Here is a 19,016-nt window from a genome sequence, read left to right as displayed (position 1 = left end):
TTCAGGTCAGCAAATTTAGAGCAGTGGATAAGGCTTTTTTTTTTTTTTTTTTTTTTTTTTTTTTTTTTTTGGCAGAACAGCCAGTCCAATATTTTGTAAGCCCTCAGGGATGAGGTATTCTCCCAAAAGCCAGACCAGCTTGAAAGGAGCTAAGCAGACTCTTGTACCTGTAGCAAAGGAGGAAAGCAGGGATGAGTGAAAGGGGAGACTGTGGCAAAAGGAGAGTCAGGAAGAGTCATTAAGGGGATCATATGGAATCAGGGAAATATTTGGTGAGACGTTTCCTGTGAGTGAGTTATAAGAGATGATGGATAAATTCCCAAAAGAAGAGGAAGGTGATTGCATTGCTGAAATCTCTTAAAATGCTGGCTTTGGAGCAGTAGCACATACTTTATTGAATCAAATCTGTACTGGCTAAGGAAAGGGAGTGAATGACCTCCCAGACCTTCCTCAGCTGTCATGCTCTGACCCATGACACAGCAGCTGACGCAGTTATGGCACCGACGCTTGACTTCTGTCCTGGGCACAGCTGTCACAAAGATTTGGATGGGGCTGTGGGAATGCTTAATCCAGCAATTTAATCTGGCTCTGGGGTAGCTCTGTGGCTGCACAGAGAGGAGGGAGCCCAGGCAGCTCCTGGGCTCTTGCTGTGCTGCTAGTTGAAGGAATTTCCAGGGCCACCATGGTGAGCAGCTGGCCTTTCTGGTTTGCTCACTCAGAATTCATGCATCAGATGATTTCTAAAGCCTCCATTTTCAAAAATACATAAAACTCTGTTCTTGTCCCACAGTCCTGCAAAACCCTTTGGCTGATAGAGGCAGGGGCTCATTTTGCTAGGTGTGACATGAAGCTGAAAAGCTGTCACTAGAGCTGACTGCTTTCCTTTTATTGAGTTCTTAATGCAAAGTTCTTTTAAATCTTACAGTGGTTCTAGGCTAAATTAGATTCAGTTGGGAAGCAGGGAGCTGTGTGCTGCATACTGATTGGCAGCACAGGCTAATTAATTACACAGTGATTACATTCACACACCTGCCCCGGGCTTGCAGAAGGTATCAGGTTGCTTGTTGGAGGCAATAATAATGACAATGGTGGTTTGAATTATAGCACAGTGACTGTACACTGCAGTAATGACCACCATGACTCACTGCTTTAAAATCCAGGAGCCACACTTGCCAATTGAATATTCCCAGAAATCAGCAGACTGGCAAGGAGATATAATCCACTGAATTTTGTGCAGGTAAAAGCCTGAGCAAGGCGTTTCAAAAATATTGTCACAACAAACCTGCTGATAGTAAGGGCTTCCTGGCTGGACTATATGTGGCTGGTCACTCTGAATTTCCCTGAGGCAGCTGGGACATACAGCAATTGTGTGAAACAGCAGCAGGGATTGCCAAGTCTTCACTTAAGACACTTCACTTAAGTCTTCACTCCTGCACATTTGTTCTGAGAAGAGACATAATGTGTTTTTAAAATTAAATCTTAAATTGTAAATCAAATGCTCTGTAGTGCACTGGTAAAGTAATGACGGAGTGCCTTAGTATTGTTTAAACAGACCCAATTTAAGATTTAGGAGCTAGTCTTTTTTTATTATGTTTTATTGCTTTTGCTTCTCCCTCTGAAAATGAGAAGACATCAAGAAAGTGCAAGAGCAAGGGTTTGCTGTGCTGTCCTCAAGGAGAGAGAGACATATTTCTATTTCTATTTAATTTATATTTAAGCAGGAACCACAGATCTTAAAATATGTGCAAGCTGGCTTGATACTGAGGGAGAAATACAGACACCCAGTCACAAACTCCATGTGCCAGGTGCAACTTTTTACACCAAAGCTACCTGGTACCTGAAGGGATATCATTTGGGATAAACCAGCTTGTGACTTAATCTGACATGTGGAAACCCTTCAAGCCCAATGGTTATAAGGAGCACCTGAAACAGGAGGAAAACATAGAAGCTGCTGAAGCCAACAGAGCAGTCCTGATGGAACTGATAGGAAGTGCTGTTATTTCCTGTGTTTAAAAGAGACAGTTGGGAGCGTGGAGCTTCATGGAGATGGGGGAGATGACAGTGCTGAGATGGGTGAGACTGGGAGAAGACTCACAGGGCTGGTTTACATCCTGTGTCACAACCAACCCAGCTGCACTCAGCTGCAGGGCTCTGTGCCACTGGCAATAGAGGCAGATCTCTGTATCCTTTTATTTTTCATGGTCACCTTCTTTCCTTCCAGGAATAGGAGTTTCATGAACAGAAACTAAAGTACAAGGTTTTACCCATTGCACAAAACAGAGCTGCCTAGGCTTTCTTTGGTTTAGTATCACTTCTGATTAGACAGGTGTTGAGGGACACATTGAATGGAGGGATCTTGGTGTCCATACTGCACAGACTTACTAAAAATCTTTGTTCAGACACATGTGAATTCATGTGCTGTTACTTTCAGTTAGCTGAGAGAAATTATGCAGTGCCACAGCTAGAGGACATCAAGCTTCATTTTGCTTCCATCCTAGAAATGGCCAATTTTTTATACCATCTACTTACTCTCATAAGCCAGTCCATCGTTGATCACTTCATCAGTTCAGATAGAATTAATCTGAGATGGAGGGGAAGAATTCATTTACCCTCTGGATTTGCCTTTGGTCACTTTGCTGCGTTCTTCTTTCTTCCAACTGGTGTTGGAAGTGAGACCCTGAACCCAACCTACCTGCAGAAAGAGCTCCAACATCTTTGAAATTCTCTCGTTTCATCATAAAAAGAGTATTAGGAAGATGGGAGGGCAGCAAAGTGATATATTAAAAAACCCATAGCACGAAAGCTAATTTTGTGCACCAAATGTGAACCGTGAATTGCAGAAAATTCAGGTTTTAATAAGTGCTTTTTTGTAACAGAGCCAAAGGATCTTACTTAAGTCAAACCAACAAACTGGAATAAAATGACCAACAATGAAAAACCCAAAAGTAGAAAGAGATGTTCTTGAGATCTTCAGGTAATTGTCACCCTCTAATAAGAAATAAACGAATTTCTTGTTGTCTGACAGGCAGAAAAAGGGGGAAAAGAAGTAGGATGTAAAGCAAGCCATGGGATCTTCCTGAATTGCAAGCTTCTTGGATTTACAGAAAAATTGGATCATGGAAATGATGTGAGAAGCTTGGCATGTCCCATGAGGCAGGCTTGCCTGTCCAGTGTCCTCCCTACTTTGCAGAATGCTTGTGTTACTGGTCCACCCTGGTGACAGGTTTATAGCTCAGGAAGTTGTGCTTCTCAGCCTGTGGTCTGTGGAAAGCCTGTGGTTGGCAGAGCATTTCCTCCTGCTCACTGGTCCCCTTGTTCCTTCTCTGCTGAATTGTCCACCCTTCCACCCTCTGGTCTTTGGTCTACAGTTGATGCTCTGCACGTCCAGGAGTTTTGGTTCAGCCTGGGATGGACCAAGTTTAATAGCCAATGCAGCAGCTGTTCCAGCTGCCAAAAGGTAAGAAAAACCAAGGGTCTCCTAAATATCCTGACACCTCACAGCTCAGCAAAACTCTCTGTCTCCCACCTCCTCTGCTTTCTGTTACAGGTGCTGTCAATTTCAGCAGTGAATTTTGCACTCTGCAATTGAAGTCTCAGTTCCAGTGAGCTTTTCTGTACCTGCCAGGGATTCCCAAGTGCCCACTTCTGTGAGGACTAGCAGGTTTGCAAGCATCTGGGCCCTGTTTGCTCATGTTCATCTAAGTTTGCCAAAGCAGAGCAAGTCATTGCCCTGTTAGGGAGCTCCATTAAAGGCACAGAGGAATCAGGTGTGGGACAGCTCATCTACCCTTAAACCACTCACCAGTGAAAACCAACAGAAGAAGTTACAAAAATGAACAAGTTCTACTACACTTCATGGGGCAAAAAGGTGTCATGGTCACTTGTGCAGGTAGAAGAGCTCTAAATCATGTGTCAATTTATTAAGTAACAATGGCCACAGAGTTTTCTCTTCACATGTGACACCAGACTGGTGTCTTCTATAGTACATGGCTTGGTTTGAAGGTCTGAGGGGTCAGCAGCACACTGGAGGAGCTGTGTGGCCATGCACTGCAGAGCACAGCAAGGACAGCTGGGCTAGCTTGAAGGAGCTGAGCCTCAGGAGCAGGCTCTGCACAAACACAGTGACTGAGCTCTGCTAAGCCCTGGTGCCCTGGCTGCTGCCATCACCAGGTTTAAAGCTAACACATGTGTTTTCCTCATTACTTCATAATGCAGGCAAAGGAGGTGACTGCAGCTTATCTGCCTTTGAGCTCTGTAGAGCCTTGCCCCCACTGGAAGGTGGGGAGCCAGGTCAGCTCTGCAGAAGCCTGGCTGGGTGAGAGCTGCTGGTGTTGTGAAGGACATGTCACCACTGTCCCTCACAGAGCACAGACCTGGTGCTCAGGCCCAGGTGGTTCTCTTAGGGCAGGAGCAGCAGGGCCAAGTAACTCAGGAACAAAGAACTAAGGGGTGCCTGCAGTGCTTCCCATGAACCCTCCAATGCTTCTTCTTCCTAAATTAATCAAGCTTAATTGTAAGTGCTTATAGAGAAGCAGCAGCAATATCCCTGTCAGACCCTCTTGTTTGACCTTGTCAACAATCTTTCAGCAAAGAGTTCTCTCAAGGGGTGGGATGCTGTAACTAAATGCTTATTAAGTTCCCAGCTTCTCTGTGTTTCCTAGGTTCATTAGGTCTAATGCCCCTATGTTTAAATACACAAAGTCATGCATACTATAAAGAACCACATAAATATGCATAAAACCCCAAACAAAGTACAAGCTAATTCTCATTACTGATAGCTCCCAGGTCAGCTCTGCTAACAAACAAGCCTTCTCACACACTCACAGCCATGGCATGGACAGAAACAACATAAAAAACAGACATCCAAACATTTCCTGAAGGAAGAACCCTTCTTTCAAAGATTCCCCTGCTTTGTTTCCCCTTTCAGTCTAGCCATTTCCTGCATTTATTAACACCAATGGAATATGCTGCCTGTGGCCCCACACTGGGCTGGGGCTATTATATCCTATTTGTATAATATGTCTTGGATAGTATTCACAAACTGTACTGCTGCCATTATGTAACTTTGCATATTTATTTTTGCAAATTTATTTTGTATTTATTTCACATACATATTTTGCAGTCAACAATTTGTCTCACAAACATCAACTGTATTTTTCTTTTTACTCAGCCAAAACATACTTTGTCAAGTCAAAACCACTTTGCAGGTTTTATTAGCTGTACTCCTTTCCTAACAACAATCAGTTAATGGTCAGTTGTTCTCCCCCATATTTACAATCAGAGATATTCAGGGCATTTGTCCTTTGCCTATTTCAAACCCAAATTATTCTCTTAGGAATGTCAGCATATCAGCAAAACTGAAGATCTTTCTTTGTGTGCAGGCAAGGAAGGATCATTTATATTTCAGCACAGCCCTTTCAGTGCAAAGAGAAGAGAACTGCTGAAACACCAGCCAAGGCAGGGTCAGAGTGGCTAGAGAACAGACATTTTCCTCAACAAAAAACTGCAAACATGTTTGCTGGATAATCCAACTTCTCTGGAAAGGCTTGTGCAGTGCAGAAACCAAAAGCAAATGTTGTGAAGGAGAAAAACAGCTTCCTAGGCTTTAAGAGCATAAGGAAACCCCAGACCTCCCTCACCCCCCACATCAGTGCTCAAGAGGGCCCTGTGGCAAGCACATTTCTCTCCCTCTCAGGATTTTTCATAGAGGTGCACAGAGAGAAATGAAAGAGAAAACAATTTGTATTTCTGCTCCTTGTTTTTCCCATGTGGAATGTGTTCGGAGAATTGTTTACCTGGAGTGACTTCTTTATTAGATTTTGGTGAGGATTGTTTGAGCCTGATGGCCAATCCAACCCACCTGTGGCTGGACTCTCACGATAGGGTCACAAGCTGTGGGAGAGGTAGAGTCAGAGAAAGTAGTATGTAGTTTGAGTATCCTCCTTTTATGTAGTATATTAATGTATTTTAGCATAGTTATAATAAAGAAATAATTCAGCCTTCTGAATTGAGTCAGACATTGTCATTTCTTCCCATTGGGTTCACCTGCATTTACAATAGGGCCCAGCTGAGCCACGATCTGGAGAGAAAGGATCATTCTCTGCGTTCCAAAAACACCTGAATGCTGGAAGAACAGAGCACCCCTGCTTTTACTGCGGGGTCAAGGTGATGGGCAGAGGTTTTGCCCCTTTCCAGCTCATCTGGACAGGAAGGAAGATGGCAATGGAAACCCAGGGAATGCTTTTCTATATTGTAATCACCTAACAAAGGGGGGAAAAGGAAACGGAAAATAAAGGGGAGGGACAAATTTCTAATTCAAACTTCATTAAGAATAGACTGCAGTTTAGCTTTCATAAAGCCATTCTGTTTCAAACCCTATATATTAAAAATTATTTGAAATCTGCATAATGTCTTAAAGCAAAAAACCTGGGCAAAATATTTAGAGCAACGTCAGACTAATGATAAAAAGCTATGGCCTTGCTCACCCTGTGGGGGGATTGAGTGTAGCTATGAGGCACACAAGACATGAGGCTAACCACACAAACTTGCATAGCACTGAGCAGTTTTCCTCTCCACTAAGAAATATCTGCAAATGCTTATCTCAGTCATAATTTGCAACTAGAAATGATTTTTTTGCCAAGGGAAATAAATCCACTGGTATTTCATTCTGCAGCATCTGAAGGAGCAGAGCACAGGACTTCTGAGATCTCCCCTCTCATAAGGCACCACACAAAGTGGGTTGCTCACACACAAATATTCATGTTTTGGGTAAGATTTCCTTCCAGTTTCAGTGTGAATGGATTTAAATATGCAGTGCTCTTAGTGAAAAAAAAACAAATATCTAAATCTGTGAACCTATCCTTTGTCTGTCCTCCTTAAGCCTTACTCCAGCAATTTCATATGCCTCTAATTTTGATTAGGCATTAAAGAAATGGGTTTATTTCTTACTTTATTACCTGATGGGAGCCCTGCCTGCATTTACACTGTGGCAAGGTTAGAGATCTGCCTTCCTGAGGGAAGGAGAGGAAGAAGAAAAGGACTCGTTCGGGTATTTCAGGGATACAGAAAGGTGGTGAAATGACATGATCTCTCACCCCCTTCTAGTGGTAAACACCTCCAGAACACCTGGAAACAACTCAGAGTGGGAGAGGTGTTCTAGTTTGCTAAGTTGTGCAACCTGTCTTGTGGGTAGGCATGGCCCTCGTCCTCCTGTGCTGGTGGGACAGCCTGGGACCAAAGGGCTGGTTAGAGGAGCAGTGTCAGAAAATGCTAAAATGTCCCTGCAGTGACTGGCAGCTCAGCATGTGACTACAGATCCTGCCAAGCAGCAAGATTAAACTTTCAGCTCCCCCAGACCCCACCAAACCACTGCTGGGACCTTAAGCTTGTTCATTTAATTGTGTTTATGGTCACTGCGTAGCCTGGGCTAAAATGTAGGTAAGTCATGAGCCACAAGCTTTGTGCTCAAAGACCACAAGGTAGTTGAAGACAATCCACAACATGGCTGTCTTGGTCATGTCCTGCCCAAAACATCTGTGCTGCAGCCACCCTTACCTCCAGGCTGCTATTGCTTGTCTGACACTGGGGCACTCTGACTCAGGGGGCCAGAGGGGGAAAGAAAGAGGATTAGTGCTGGACACAGCTCTCTGGCCTGGCTCCCTGCTCAGCTTGGTGAGGCATGAACAAATTTAAGACTTGGATTCAGCCCACTGGCACCAGTCACCCTGAATTACTCCCTGGAACTGCTGCTTCTCCAGTAAGACCAGAGATCACCATGGATGCATGGGTTGCTAAATGGACACAACTAAACACCTAAAGTCAGGCAGGGGCAATCCAGACTAGATCTAGAGAGCTAGCTCTGACAGAAAAGGGAGACAGCAGAATGCCAGGCTAAGGGACTAAGCCCATCATCTATCCCTGTCTCAGGCTGCTGCTCACAGTGCCCCTCCTGCAATCTCTACTGGTTTTCCAGCACTGAGAACCCTGCTGGGAGGGTAACAGTTGTTTTCCCTTTTGGCTGGAAAGGTTATCAGTGAGATCCAGCCTAAAATTAACTACTTTCTAATCGTAAGAAAGGATTAGAATGGAAGTTCAGGACACAATTACACAAAAATGTTTTGTATTACATTTTTGTCTTACAGACAAATAGGAAAGTTGGCCAAAGCCAGGCTCTTTCCTGCCTGTTGATTCAGCAGAAGAAGCTTTGAGCTTTTCTTGGTTTCTTGTTTTGTGCAGGGTATCAGTAGTGACAAAGTCCTTGAAGAGAACTTAAGGGGGGCATAAAAGGAAAGAGAGAAGAGAAAGATTATTGGCAGGCAAGATGAAAGGTTGGGCTGGGTCCCAGTCTGTCATTTAGCCAAGTATGTGTGACAACTTTTTTTTGCCTAGAAGTCTGCTAGCAATTTGGAGAACAGTGGTGCAGGTAGCCAGCAGTGCTGTCCGTCTCCAGACTCTGCTATTTGTTGGTCTTTTTCTGTTTCCTTGGTGAATTTTTCCAAGAAGCAGAAAATTTAATCCAGTTCACAAGGGGCTGCAGCTGCTTTCTGTTCTGCCCAACAGCTGCTTTTACAAGAGAGAGACTTCAAAAGACTGGCTTTCTCTGGAGGGCCATGGGAGGGATGTATGTGAGCTGTGCAGATTCCCTGTATTTGGCAATTTCAGCATCCAGAAGATTGTCTGTATTCAGTTGCTTTCAACAAAGCACTTGAAATTCCCCAACAATTCATTAGCCTTGCAAAAGCAAAGAGAACATATTAATTAACATGGTCAGGAGATAATTTCAAGCAGTAAAACAGGTCTTCCAACCCTACCAGGAGCAGTGCTGATACACAGACCCTGGGTCACCTAGAGCAAATCCCAGCAGCCACACCTCTTGCAGGATCATTCTCAGAGCCAGGATTCCAGGCCAGCCTCAGAGAACAGCTCTCAGGGTGGGGTTTTGTGCTCCTCCTCATCCAGGGCAATGGAGAATGCTGCAGGAAGAGTACCACTTCCACATCCTCCCAACATACCACTTCTGCTTCAGCTGTAGAGGTGTGTAATCACTGAGGAAGCTGGTATAGCTCCATAAGCCAGCAGGGAACTCATTCACCAAAGAGAAAAGGTTTTTGAAAAATGGATTCTGCTCCTAGCATCAACCCAAACTTAAAGGATGATCTGAGGAAGACCAGAGTTTCACTGCTTAACAAAGATCCAGGGGACTGGGCTATGACATATGTGACTAGAATCAAATCAGCTCCATAAATTTGTGCCTCAGTTTCCCTTCCTATAGTAACAGCATCTGTCTTTAGCTGGTTGTTGGGAGGCTTAATATCCATGAAACACCCAGAGATCCTTTCATAAAGACAAGGACTTTATATTAATCACACAATATGATTACAGTTACTGAAAACACTTTGTCCCTTTTAAAAGTACCAGTAATTCAGAAAGCAGAAATCCTTTACGCAGACACAGCTACATTCTCTGTTTAGCAAAAAGGTAATAGAAAGTCTGGGAAATGCACACACACACAGGCATGCATGTATTCATCTATTTGAAAAGAGCTGCATTCCATAGGACTCCCTGGCTTGCGTGTATCTAAGAGAATATCTATTTAGGAAAATGTGACTAGCACAACCAGCTATGCAATGCTCACATCTGCTAATCCTTTACTGCTCAAGTAATCATCTTCACTTGCAAAAAGATTTATACCACTTTGGGTGCAGGCAAAGAGGAGCTAAGCACTTCAAAATTCTTGCAACTGATTATCTTGAGTGAAACCCTGCCTTCATGGTCCCCTTCAGCAGGGTAGAGGCATCTCATTTCTGGAGGTAGGTAGAATTACTTTAGACAGTTTAGACAGATACATAATGGACAGAGGAAAGGCTTGTGGCTACAATATTTACCATACTGGGTGATGCTTGTAGCTCTATTTCATTTGCACAGGTTGAACAGCACTGCTCCCTCGACCACAGCTGCTTCACAAGGCTGTGTTACCAGGTATTTTCACAGACACATTTTCCCCTCCCTCCCCCACAAACTGGACAATTAAAGGACACCAGCTGAAAGCTTGCATTACCTTTCCAAGATACAACCACCTGACAGCCTGGGATGGATTCTGAGCTCAGCCAGCTCCAGCTCTGCAGAGTTACTCCAGACTGACACCAGAGCATGGCTCCAACTAAGCCGTGTGCATCTGTGTGGTTTAGGAATTCCCCTTTCCAAGATGGGGGGAAGGGAATGGCACTTGTGTTCCTGCATTGTATGAGCAGATCAGGGCTGCCAAACAGAGTGGTGGAGGGAGAAAACACAGCACAGACACAGCAACCCTGTGCAACAGCCCTGCCCTCCACAGCAGATGGGTGCAACCGCTGCACAAGGACAGCTTTCCTCTCCCTCGTGTACCACAGGCAGCCCTCTCTGGCTGGGAAGCATAGAAATCATTTGACAGATTTTGACCCTGTGCAACTTTTTGGTGGATAGCTCTCCATGGGTACCTGCCTGCCTGTTCAGCTGTCTTCTCACCTTTGTGCAGCTAGGTCAGTGTCAGAGCCAGGGTGTGCCCAGCACCCTTGCATCTCCCACTTTGCAGTATAGACACGTCCCAGCTCATCACACTGAATGCTGGCTGGCTCTCCTGGAGCAGCTGTGCACCCTTGTTCAAGTGGTTGTAACCAGGACAGGACTCAGTCACATATAGGCCCTGCAGGCACTTTGCTCCTCACGTCCATGGGTGGCCCCCAGTGATTTCACCCCACAAATGCCATACAATGTCCTCTGTGACCCATGGCCAGTTCTTCTGGTAATCTGACCTAGCTTTGAACAAGTTCTACAGCTCAGAGAACACAGTCAGGAACCCAGGCCATGCTTACCAGGGCTGTGTGGGCACTGCCTCCTCTCATTCAGCAAATCCTAGGGAAGAAAGCACCTTCACTAAATCTCTCATGTATCTGTGCCTACATTTTAAAAATACATTTTCTCATACAGGCACACAGGCATGAATGATTTTGTCTAGCTCCTACCTGGCTCCAGATGAGGATTTACTTTAGAGATTCTGCTTCTGGCTGATCATGAAACATCTACACAGTGCCACAGAAAAAAAACTAATCTCAAAATTTAGATTAGGAATAAATGTAGGACATAAACTGAATTGCAGACCACTGCAGACCAATGCCTGCTTTGAGATCCAAGAATTACAACTTCATTGCCCTTGCAGCATGATTTTGCATTAACTGCTTCCACTGGTTCTTGAACTCTCTTCTGCAGCCTCCTTCCATTCTTATTGTCTCAGTTTTGGTCTAGAGAAATCTGAAAGACTTCTTTGGTAGTATGAATACTTTAAAATTAATTTTTCTTTAATAATGATCAAACACCTCAGCTTTGTAACTATTTCTGCTTTTATTCCTCAGAAGGAATTAAAGGTTCCAGATCAGCAAAATTATCTGTGATTCAGCTACTGCTTTGAACACTGGGACTGCCAAGAGCAGGTCCCTCCCAGCACATTCCATCCCCTGTGACTTTAGGAGCACCCAGAACTGATGACACTATAGCAAGAGACATCATACCTCTCTTTGGTCTTCTACAGAAGACCATGTGCTAAACATGCTTTTCACTGCTTCCTTCTAATCCTAAATATAATTATAAAGATTATAATTGAAGCCTCAGGTTTTAGCTTTTATATTTTTCAGATTCTGTGCTGCTTTAGTGTGTGGGTCTGGGCTTCATATAAGGGGATAGTAAGCTCTCTTCACAGAGTAGGTAGACAAAACAATTCCTTCTCTAGCTGGGGACCCAAGGATAGCCAATCCAGATGTCAGGCCCAAGAGCATAAACATCGTGGACTGAAGAGAGAAAAACAAGAAGGATGGGACTTCATAACATAAAGCTGTAATTGGACAATTAACTCCAACATGCAAATGGACCAGAACTTATAAAAGTGTGAGACCCTGTGACTGGTTGTCCATTTTATGACCATTTTGGGTTCACCTGGGGTGTAGTCCTGGCTGGGCTCTTGTGCTGCCCAAGGTGGATCTACTGAGGCCTCCTAATAAATACCTACTTGATTCTTATGCTCCGTCTAGTCTCTGTCTAGGTCAGCCTTCACAAGGCATCATAATGCCATATTAAATACCTAAATTAATTTTTATTAATTTGTAATTCCTCACAAAGGGCAACTGAAACAATCACAAATATACAGAATGTATGGGGAATGCCTCTTGATATATTTGGAAAAGTGTGATAAGCTTCTGGGGCACCAAGGGCTTTTGATGACTATATCATCAGTCTGCCCACAGATCCATCTGCACTAGAATTTGACCAGTCATTCCAAACAGCTGCCTGTTCATTCTAATTGCCTTCCAAAATGCTATTTATTTATATTCCCAAATGCAAAAAACTTTCTCCCTTCAAAATTATAAAGGTTGAAGGTCTGTGATGGACAATATTTTTTCTAAGTTTCACTATGGCACTTTAGTTTCTGTGCTCTTTATCAATTGACCCAGAAAAGCATTTAAAATTCTCCATCTTTTTTCTTCCTAATGGATTTGGTTTAGGTGTTTTCTTTAATGTCTATTATTCAGGTATTTTTGAAGATTTTTATGAGTCTCACAATCCTATATTGCTGGTCTCAGAGAAACAATTTATATTTACCAATGAATGAGTGGAAATATGGTCCTACTCTCATTTGGAAATATGCTATAAAATAGATACTCTCTAAAGTACCTGGACTATGTACACATGGTTTGATAAGTTATGGAGCCAGCCCAAATTTGTGTCAAGCAACCCTCCCAGCTGGTCTCCAGGACCCACTGCTTTACATGAATACCTGTGCACACAGAGCAGGGGAGAGGTGTGCAACTTACGTGCACATTTTTCAGCCTGTGTTGCCTCTAGGTTGTAAAGCCAACAATACAAACCAGCACGTAGCCATTTAGGACAGGAAGTGAAAAACTATATTTAGCCCAACCTGCAGTAGAAAGTAGATGATGAGAATATTGCTTACATTTGTGCCTCCATTCCTGTGAGCACTGGTATCAGACTGCAGTGCTGAGAGGTTCCTGCACAGGGGCAATATTCCCAGTGTGGTCTCTGCTACCCTCTCTGCTACCACCAGAACCACTGCACAACGTGTTCCAAGCATCCACTAAGCTTGGCAAGGACTCACGTACTAGAAGTGCTGAAAAAACCATGTAACAAGTCAGTGTGGTTGTAAACATTCTTTTCAGTGAAATGAATTTCAGGAGATTTTTGTCTCCTCCTTGCCAAATTCAGGTAGCTTTGAAGAGCTCTTCCTTTATTGTATCTTTACAATGATATCCCAGTCTTGGTGCAATGCATCTTCAGCACAGATATTTCCCTCCTGAGAAGCACCATCCCCCTGAACTGGAAAGTGTATCCCTTATGAGAGCTTGACAAACAGAAGGGATTTAAAAACACTGATTTGTTTCCAGTTGCCTGAACTGTCCCTTCCACATTTAAACACCACATCTCTCAGGTTCTGGTGGAAGTACTTCTTTTCTATGAGGAGTGCTTTACAAGAATTCCTGAGGCAAACAAATTAGTCCTTTACAAAGGATGGCTCTTGAGTTTTAAATATTTTTTTTCTCAGTTCAAACCTGAACCTGGTAAAATTTGGCATAAGATTTATTTATTGCACTGCAGAGACATATGTATAGTCTGGGTAGAAGACCTCTTGATAACAAGGGTCTTGTGGCCAACTAATACCACCAAGGTCATGGGTTTGGTCCCTGTAAGGGCTATTCACTCAAGAGTTGGACTCAATGATCCTTGTGGGATCACAGAATACTCTGTGATTCTGTGAAAACGCCCATTCCAGCAGAAGTCATGATTTTCATAGCATGCTTCATAAATTCTATGGCCTGCTCTACACAGGAGATCAGACTAGACAATCAAAACATTCCCTTCTGAAGCTAAAATCTGTGAATCAATGAAAGTGGTTCAATTTACAGATTCTTCCAGTGCTTGACCTCTTTATGTCTACATTCATCACATGAAATCTGTCAACTGTGATGTGGGTTTTGTGCCAAAAAATACTTGTCACCATAAGATGCACAATCATTACCTCATTAGGTAATCTGGTGTCCCAGAAATGAGAAACACTGTAACCCAAACCAGCTACCCGAAACAGCCATTTTCCCAAAATTGGATTCAGTATTTGCATATACCATCTCTGTCTCAGCTCCTGCCTGCTCTGCTCATCATATCCCCCATACATTTGCCAGATGTTGGAGTGAAGGCATGTATCTATACATGAAACTATGGTCACCACAGGCAAGCAGCTCACATTTCTCCAGATGTTTTGTGATCTCACCACTTATTAATGTTCCAAGGAGTTAGCTTGACTCTAGGTGAGAATTAATGGTTAAATTTCCCTGCTTCTCTCTCATAGCATTTTGGAAGAATTTGATTCGATTGATTTCTATCCAGCCCCTAGCTGCACTTCTCCCTCATTTCCCTCTGAGTGGCTACTAATTCTGGAGGCAGATTTCTCCCCAGTGTCCTTCTGACATTTGACAGATATAAATCAGCAGAACTTGTTTATGGCTTCACTACATGGAGAATAAACCCTAGTCTCTACTAGGAATCCAAGTTGCTGGGGTACTTCCATGATAGTTTGCACTGCCAACATTTCTGTGCATGTGAGTAAGCTTTCCCTTTTAACTAATGTTAAAACCATGGTGAACAGAGGGGCAATCTCAGGAATTTCTCATGCAATTTTGGTGCAAAGAATTTTAAAATCAGATCTAGGTTCTCCATCAACACCTTGCCTTAGGTCATCATTTCTTTTGAAAGCCATGAACTCCAAATACTTTGTATAATTTGTGCCTAATTCAGTGTAACCATAACAGGAAATCAGCTAAACACAACTTAGAAATGTTTCTAATTCTGTAATGTGTTGGAAACCACAACGTATGCATGCTAAAATGTAATTTTGAGGATCTTCAGCAATATTATAGCATGTAAACAGAGTTAAAATAGATTTTAAAATACCCAAGTTCCTCTTTATAAGTGGAAGATAGATTGGAAATAAAGACAATCAGTTAATAAAATAAAAGACAATTCTGTTAAATTGTTCAGATACTCAAAAACCTATGAAGAATGCATGCAGCATACCCATTGATGCTTCAATATTCCTCCAACCACTTGATTTACAGTCCTGACCTAGGGTGTACAGCTTATTTACTTTCTCCTGCAACTCTAGACAGAAAACAAACCTTTGCAAGCATGTGACTCCTTTCAGACATCTCAGAAAGAGATAAAGGAATGTATCTTCCACTCTATCATACTTAACATCTTAACTGTCACAAATGCAGGGAGTATCTGCAAAGTGCAAATAATAAGTTCCTCTTACCAGTCCACAGGGATTGGATAATTAAATTTTTTCCTGAGAGCTGTGTGATCTTTGTCCCTCAGTGTTTAACATTACATGGAACTGAGGAATTATACCTTGAAACAGGAGTGGCATTGTTTCACTTAATGCAAACAATTGAACAAGGCGAAAGCAGTGACAACTGCAATGCAGGGTTCTGCCTCCATCCCCTCACTCCATGTGTGTTATTTGGGAACAGTGCTACAGTAAAACCATCACACAGTAGCCTCTCAGCAGCAATTTTCCACTGTTTGTAGGGGAAAATTTTACCCCAAGTAGGGCAGCACCCTCAGCAACTGGAAGTGCAACTATCCCATATCTATCCACCCATCCACAGAGCTGCTTCTACTGAATGCATCACAGAAATATCTGAAACCTTTATTCACAAAAAATAGTCTGTGTTAGACAGATAAGGAAAAGTCTCAGTATCTGGTATTATTATGGTTTTCCAAGCGGGAAGGGGGGAGTGTGTGACTGACAGTTTCAGAAGCTATGTAATTTTCCCTTGCTTGTTTAAAACAGGAAACAGAAATGCCCAGCTTCAGCATGGGCTTTGTGATACAACCAAGCCTTGGGAGGATTCCAGCCTTATCCTGGAATCCCAGTAGCTTGGTGACTGTCCTTTGTGTCAAAACCCCATTTTCTCTCCCACTGTTTTCCTGGGATTTGGTCCTGCAGGGTGCAGTGTTTCAGCCAGAAGCAAGGGAAGCCTGCAGTCTTTTCCTGACAAAAAGTACACCTGAAGTCTCCTGGGAGCATGGGGACAGGGTTTGTGTACACCCCAGTGTGCAGGCGCTGCAGTGACCATCAGCTCATAAGGATGAGCCCTTATCCACTTCTGCATTTGAGCAGAAACAAAGCAAGCCTCCCAGTACACCTTTGTCACATTTCCAAAATCAAAAAAGTCCCTTTTTCTGTCCTTGTTCCAAACTATAGATTTGGATTCATCCTTCTTGCTTAAATAGCTGAGGCTCAAGCTAAATAAAGCTGTTGCAGTTTGCTTTTAGCTGAACATGTCAGTTAAAGGAAATACTGTAAATTACAACACAGTCATGCCACACCATTGTGACTGTGTAACTCAGCAGTCAGCTCACAAATGCAGCCGAGAACTCTTTGTTAAGTAGGAAAAGGAAAGCAACAGTTATTAAAAATGAACAGTCACTAAAGATTCAGGACTTACCCTGAGTCATCCCTGGCTCCCCTCTCTCCTGCTGATGTTTTCATCATTACAGCAAACTTTAGGTCACTTTCTGTATCACAGTGGCTTGAGAGTTCCTCGGTCAGAAAAGCAATTCCTTCCCATCGCTGAGCAGAACTTCCACATCCTCAGGTTTCGCAGTGAAGATGGTATTTCAAGGGCATGAGGGGGAAGATGTTTAAAACCAGCTTCGGGCTCAGTAGTGTCGGAGGGCAGAGGACTAAACAAGCACTGAAATGAAAGCAAACTACCAAGAAGATCCGATTTTAGCCTCTCTTATTTCTACTTCCTGTATTTATATGAACGGGGGATTTCAGGAAGAGGCAGTCTTCGGTGGTCAAGGGTGTGAGTGTGTGTGAGAGTGTGTGTGTTATAAAGCCATATTTAGTAGTGCAGGCAGGTTAACCTTATTAGAAAGAAGGGCTTGAGACTTTCAACTAATTTGTTTCTCTAACCTAAGTAAGTTTCAGGGGAAATAATTTTACAGACTACAGGTATATCAGGAGGCAACAGAGCACAGTGAACTTTGTAAAGGATTTTGTAAGGCAGCAAAGCAGTAAGTCTCCGTCTGCAAATTCCTGAAGCATGTGTATTTCTACTGCTTGAGTAACTGGAACCAGATGGAGCTTGGAAACCTTTATATTTACACAGGACCTGAGAAAACGAAATGTCTAACGCTGGCAGAGGACAGCTTCTCCAAAGCATTCCCAGTTAAAGCAAAAGCTAAGGATAAGGCTGTGTGGCTGCTGGCAGATGAGCAGCTCTGCACGCCGGGAAGCTCCCGCCGGGCTCGGCGCACGTTTGACCTGCCCTGACTGGAGCCATCGAGGGTTCGCCGTGCGGGAAACACGACCCAACACGCTCCAGCTGTGGAGGCTGGGGGCTGCCAGATGTGCTGGCAGGCAGGGCTGGTGGCACTCCTGTTTGGCAGCCCCGTGGCTCCAGAAACACTTGATGTTAGGAGAATACATAATGGAAAAAATAAGGCAAAAGTAGAAAGGAGAGGTGGAGAAAAGCAGTTGCATGGAATGCATGGTAGACGAAAAGTAATTTTTTGCCCCCTTTATCTTTAGAAGGAATTTCTCAGCCTTCTGAAAATAGACAGTGCCATACAGTTCACAGAAGAAATGCAAATGCCTGGGAGCTGCAGTGTATTGGCAAGAGGGAAACTAGACCTCAGTGTAGAACACAGAGCCGGTTCTGCTGGCACTGAGCTAGAGAGTCAGAGAGACTTCCACCATCACCAAGTCACACCTTCGATGTAACATAAGACAAAATTTTCCCACTTTTTTTTTTAATAAATACTGTAACTTCAGTTCACATTAGGAAATTTATCTTCTAGCTTTTATAAGGATTTATCTTAGAAACTCTATTATCTTAGAAAGAGCCTTCCTGAAAGATTGCATGATGGAAAATTCACCACCATTCTAAGTAAGGCATGTTAGTGCTTAATTGCTGACATTATTTAAATTAATACCTGATTTTTTTGCCTTATCTAATTTTCAATTACTGTATCTTCTAATGCTCTTTTCTACTGTATTAAGAATCTCCTTGCCCCAACTCCTGGAGTAATTTTCAGGCAACAACAAACTCATTCATTAAAATTTAGTCCTCTTAGACAAACTGGTTGGCTGAGATTCACTCATCCCTTACTCCAGACTTGTCAGATCTCAACTCTGAATCGTTCTGTGGATTCTGGGCTCAGAGGTCTAAGAAAAAAAAAAATCTTCTTGATTTATTCACCAGCTGGACACCTTTGAAATGCACATCAGGTATTGGCATGAGAACAATCTCCTACATGCATCACACAAGTTCAACTCTACCCCAGTTTCCACTCCCATTCCTCACAATTTAGCAGGGACCAAGCCCACTCAGCATTTGCCCTTGCTCTGCTGGAAAAAAAAGGTTTTCTGAGACAAAAAAATGCAAAGTTGTGCTGTCTGCATGGACCTGCTCACACAAAAACTGTTCACACAAATAGGCAGCCATCCTTGGAAAAGACTTAAGATTTTACAAATGCAGAACACAACAGTTAGAAAATTCCAATCATATTTTTAGGGAAGAAGAAAAAATATTACTAGAACAACTAAAAAGGTCCAGGAAAAAATGGCAAAAATTGCCAAATACAAAATTCCAGTATTTTTGTGCTATCTCAGTTTAATGTGATTTGAGTGAAATCTTTCATGCTATTTCTAATGTAAAAAATGCAGTTTCAGAAATTTGAAGTTTTGAAATTTGTTTTGTTAAAGATATTGACCAAATTAAATCTTAAAAGTCCCATATTAACTGCAAAACACTCAGTATTTCTGTAAAATATTTAAAATATTATAAAGAAGACACATTTTATTCAAGCTTTACTAGGTGTGGTTTTGAGCCAGAGATTTGACAGGGTTAGTATTGACAATGTGTTCTAGAATCAGGCTTTGGAAAGAAACAATTACAAAAAAGCTA

At 42.8% G+C, this 19,016-nt stretch overlaps 1 protein-coding gene and 1 long non-coding RNA gene across 3 annotated transcripts in view; one reads left to right on the top strand and one right to left on the bottom strand.

Moving 5' to 3' along the window:
• Nucleotides 1-17,371, bottom strand: part of RIN3 (Ras and Rab interactor 3) — an 80,408-nt gene extending 63,037 nt beyond the window's left edge. The window contains exon 1 of one of the 2 annotated variants that reach the window (XM_021531960.3): nt 16,548-17,371. In XM_021531960.3, coding sequence (XP_021387635.3) covers nt 16,548-16,594 — 47 coding nt within the window. In that variant the 5' untranslated portion in view covers nt 16,595-17,371. The remainder of the gene's footprint in view (nt 1-16,547) is intronic. The other variant, XM_085582272.1, reaches the window with a different exon arrangement.
• LOC146767390 (uncharacterized) lies at nt 56-6,007 on the top strand. Its single transcript, XR_014956077.1, has 2 exons — nt 56-3,457; nt 3,548-6,007. It is a non-coding gene; the product is annotated as an uncharacterized LOC146767390 (long non-coding RNA).
• Nucleotides 17,372-19,016: the final 1,645 nt, after the last annotated feature.

Source organism: Lonchura striata, chromosome 5, assembly GCF_050655825.1.
Source record: "Lonchura striata isolate lonStrDom1 chromosome 5, ASM5065582v1, whole genome shotgun sequence".
In the NCBI taxonomy this organism is placed as follows: domain Eukaryota; kingdom Metazoa; phylum Chordata; class Aves; order Passeriformes; family Estrildidae; genus Lonchura; species Lonchura striata.
This window is presented reverse-complemented; position numbering and strand designations above follow the sequence as displayed.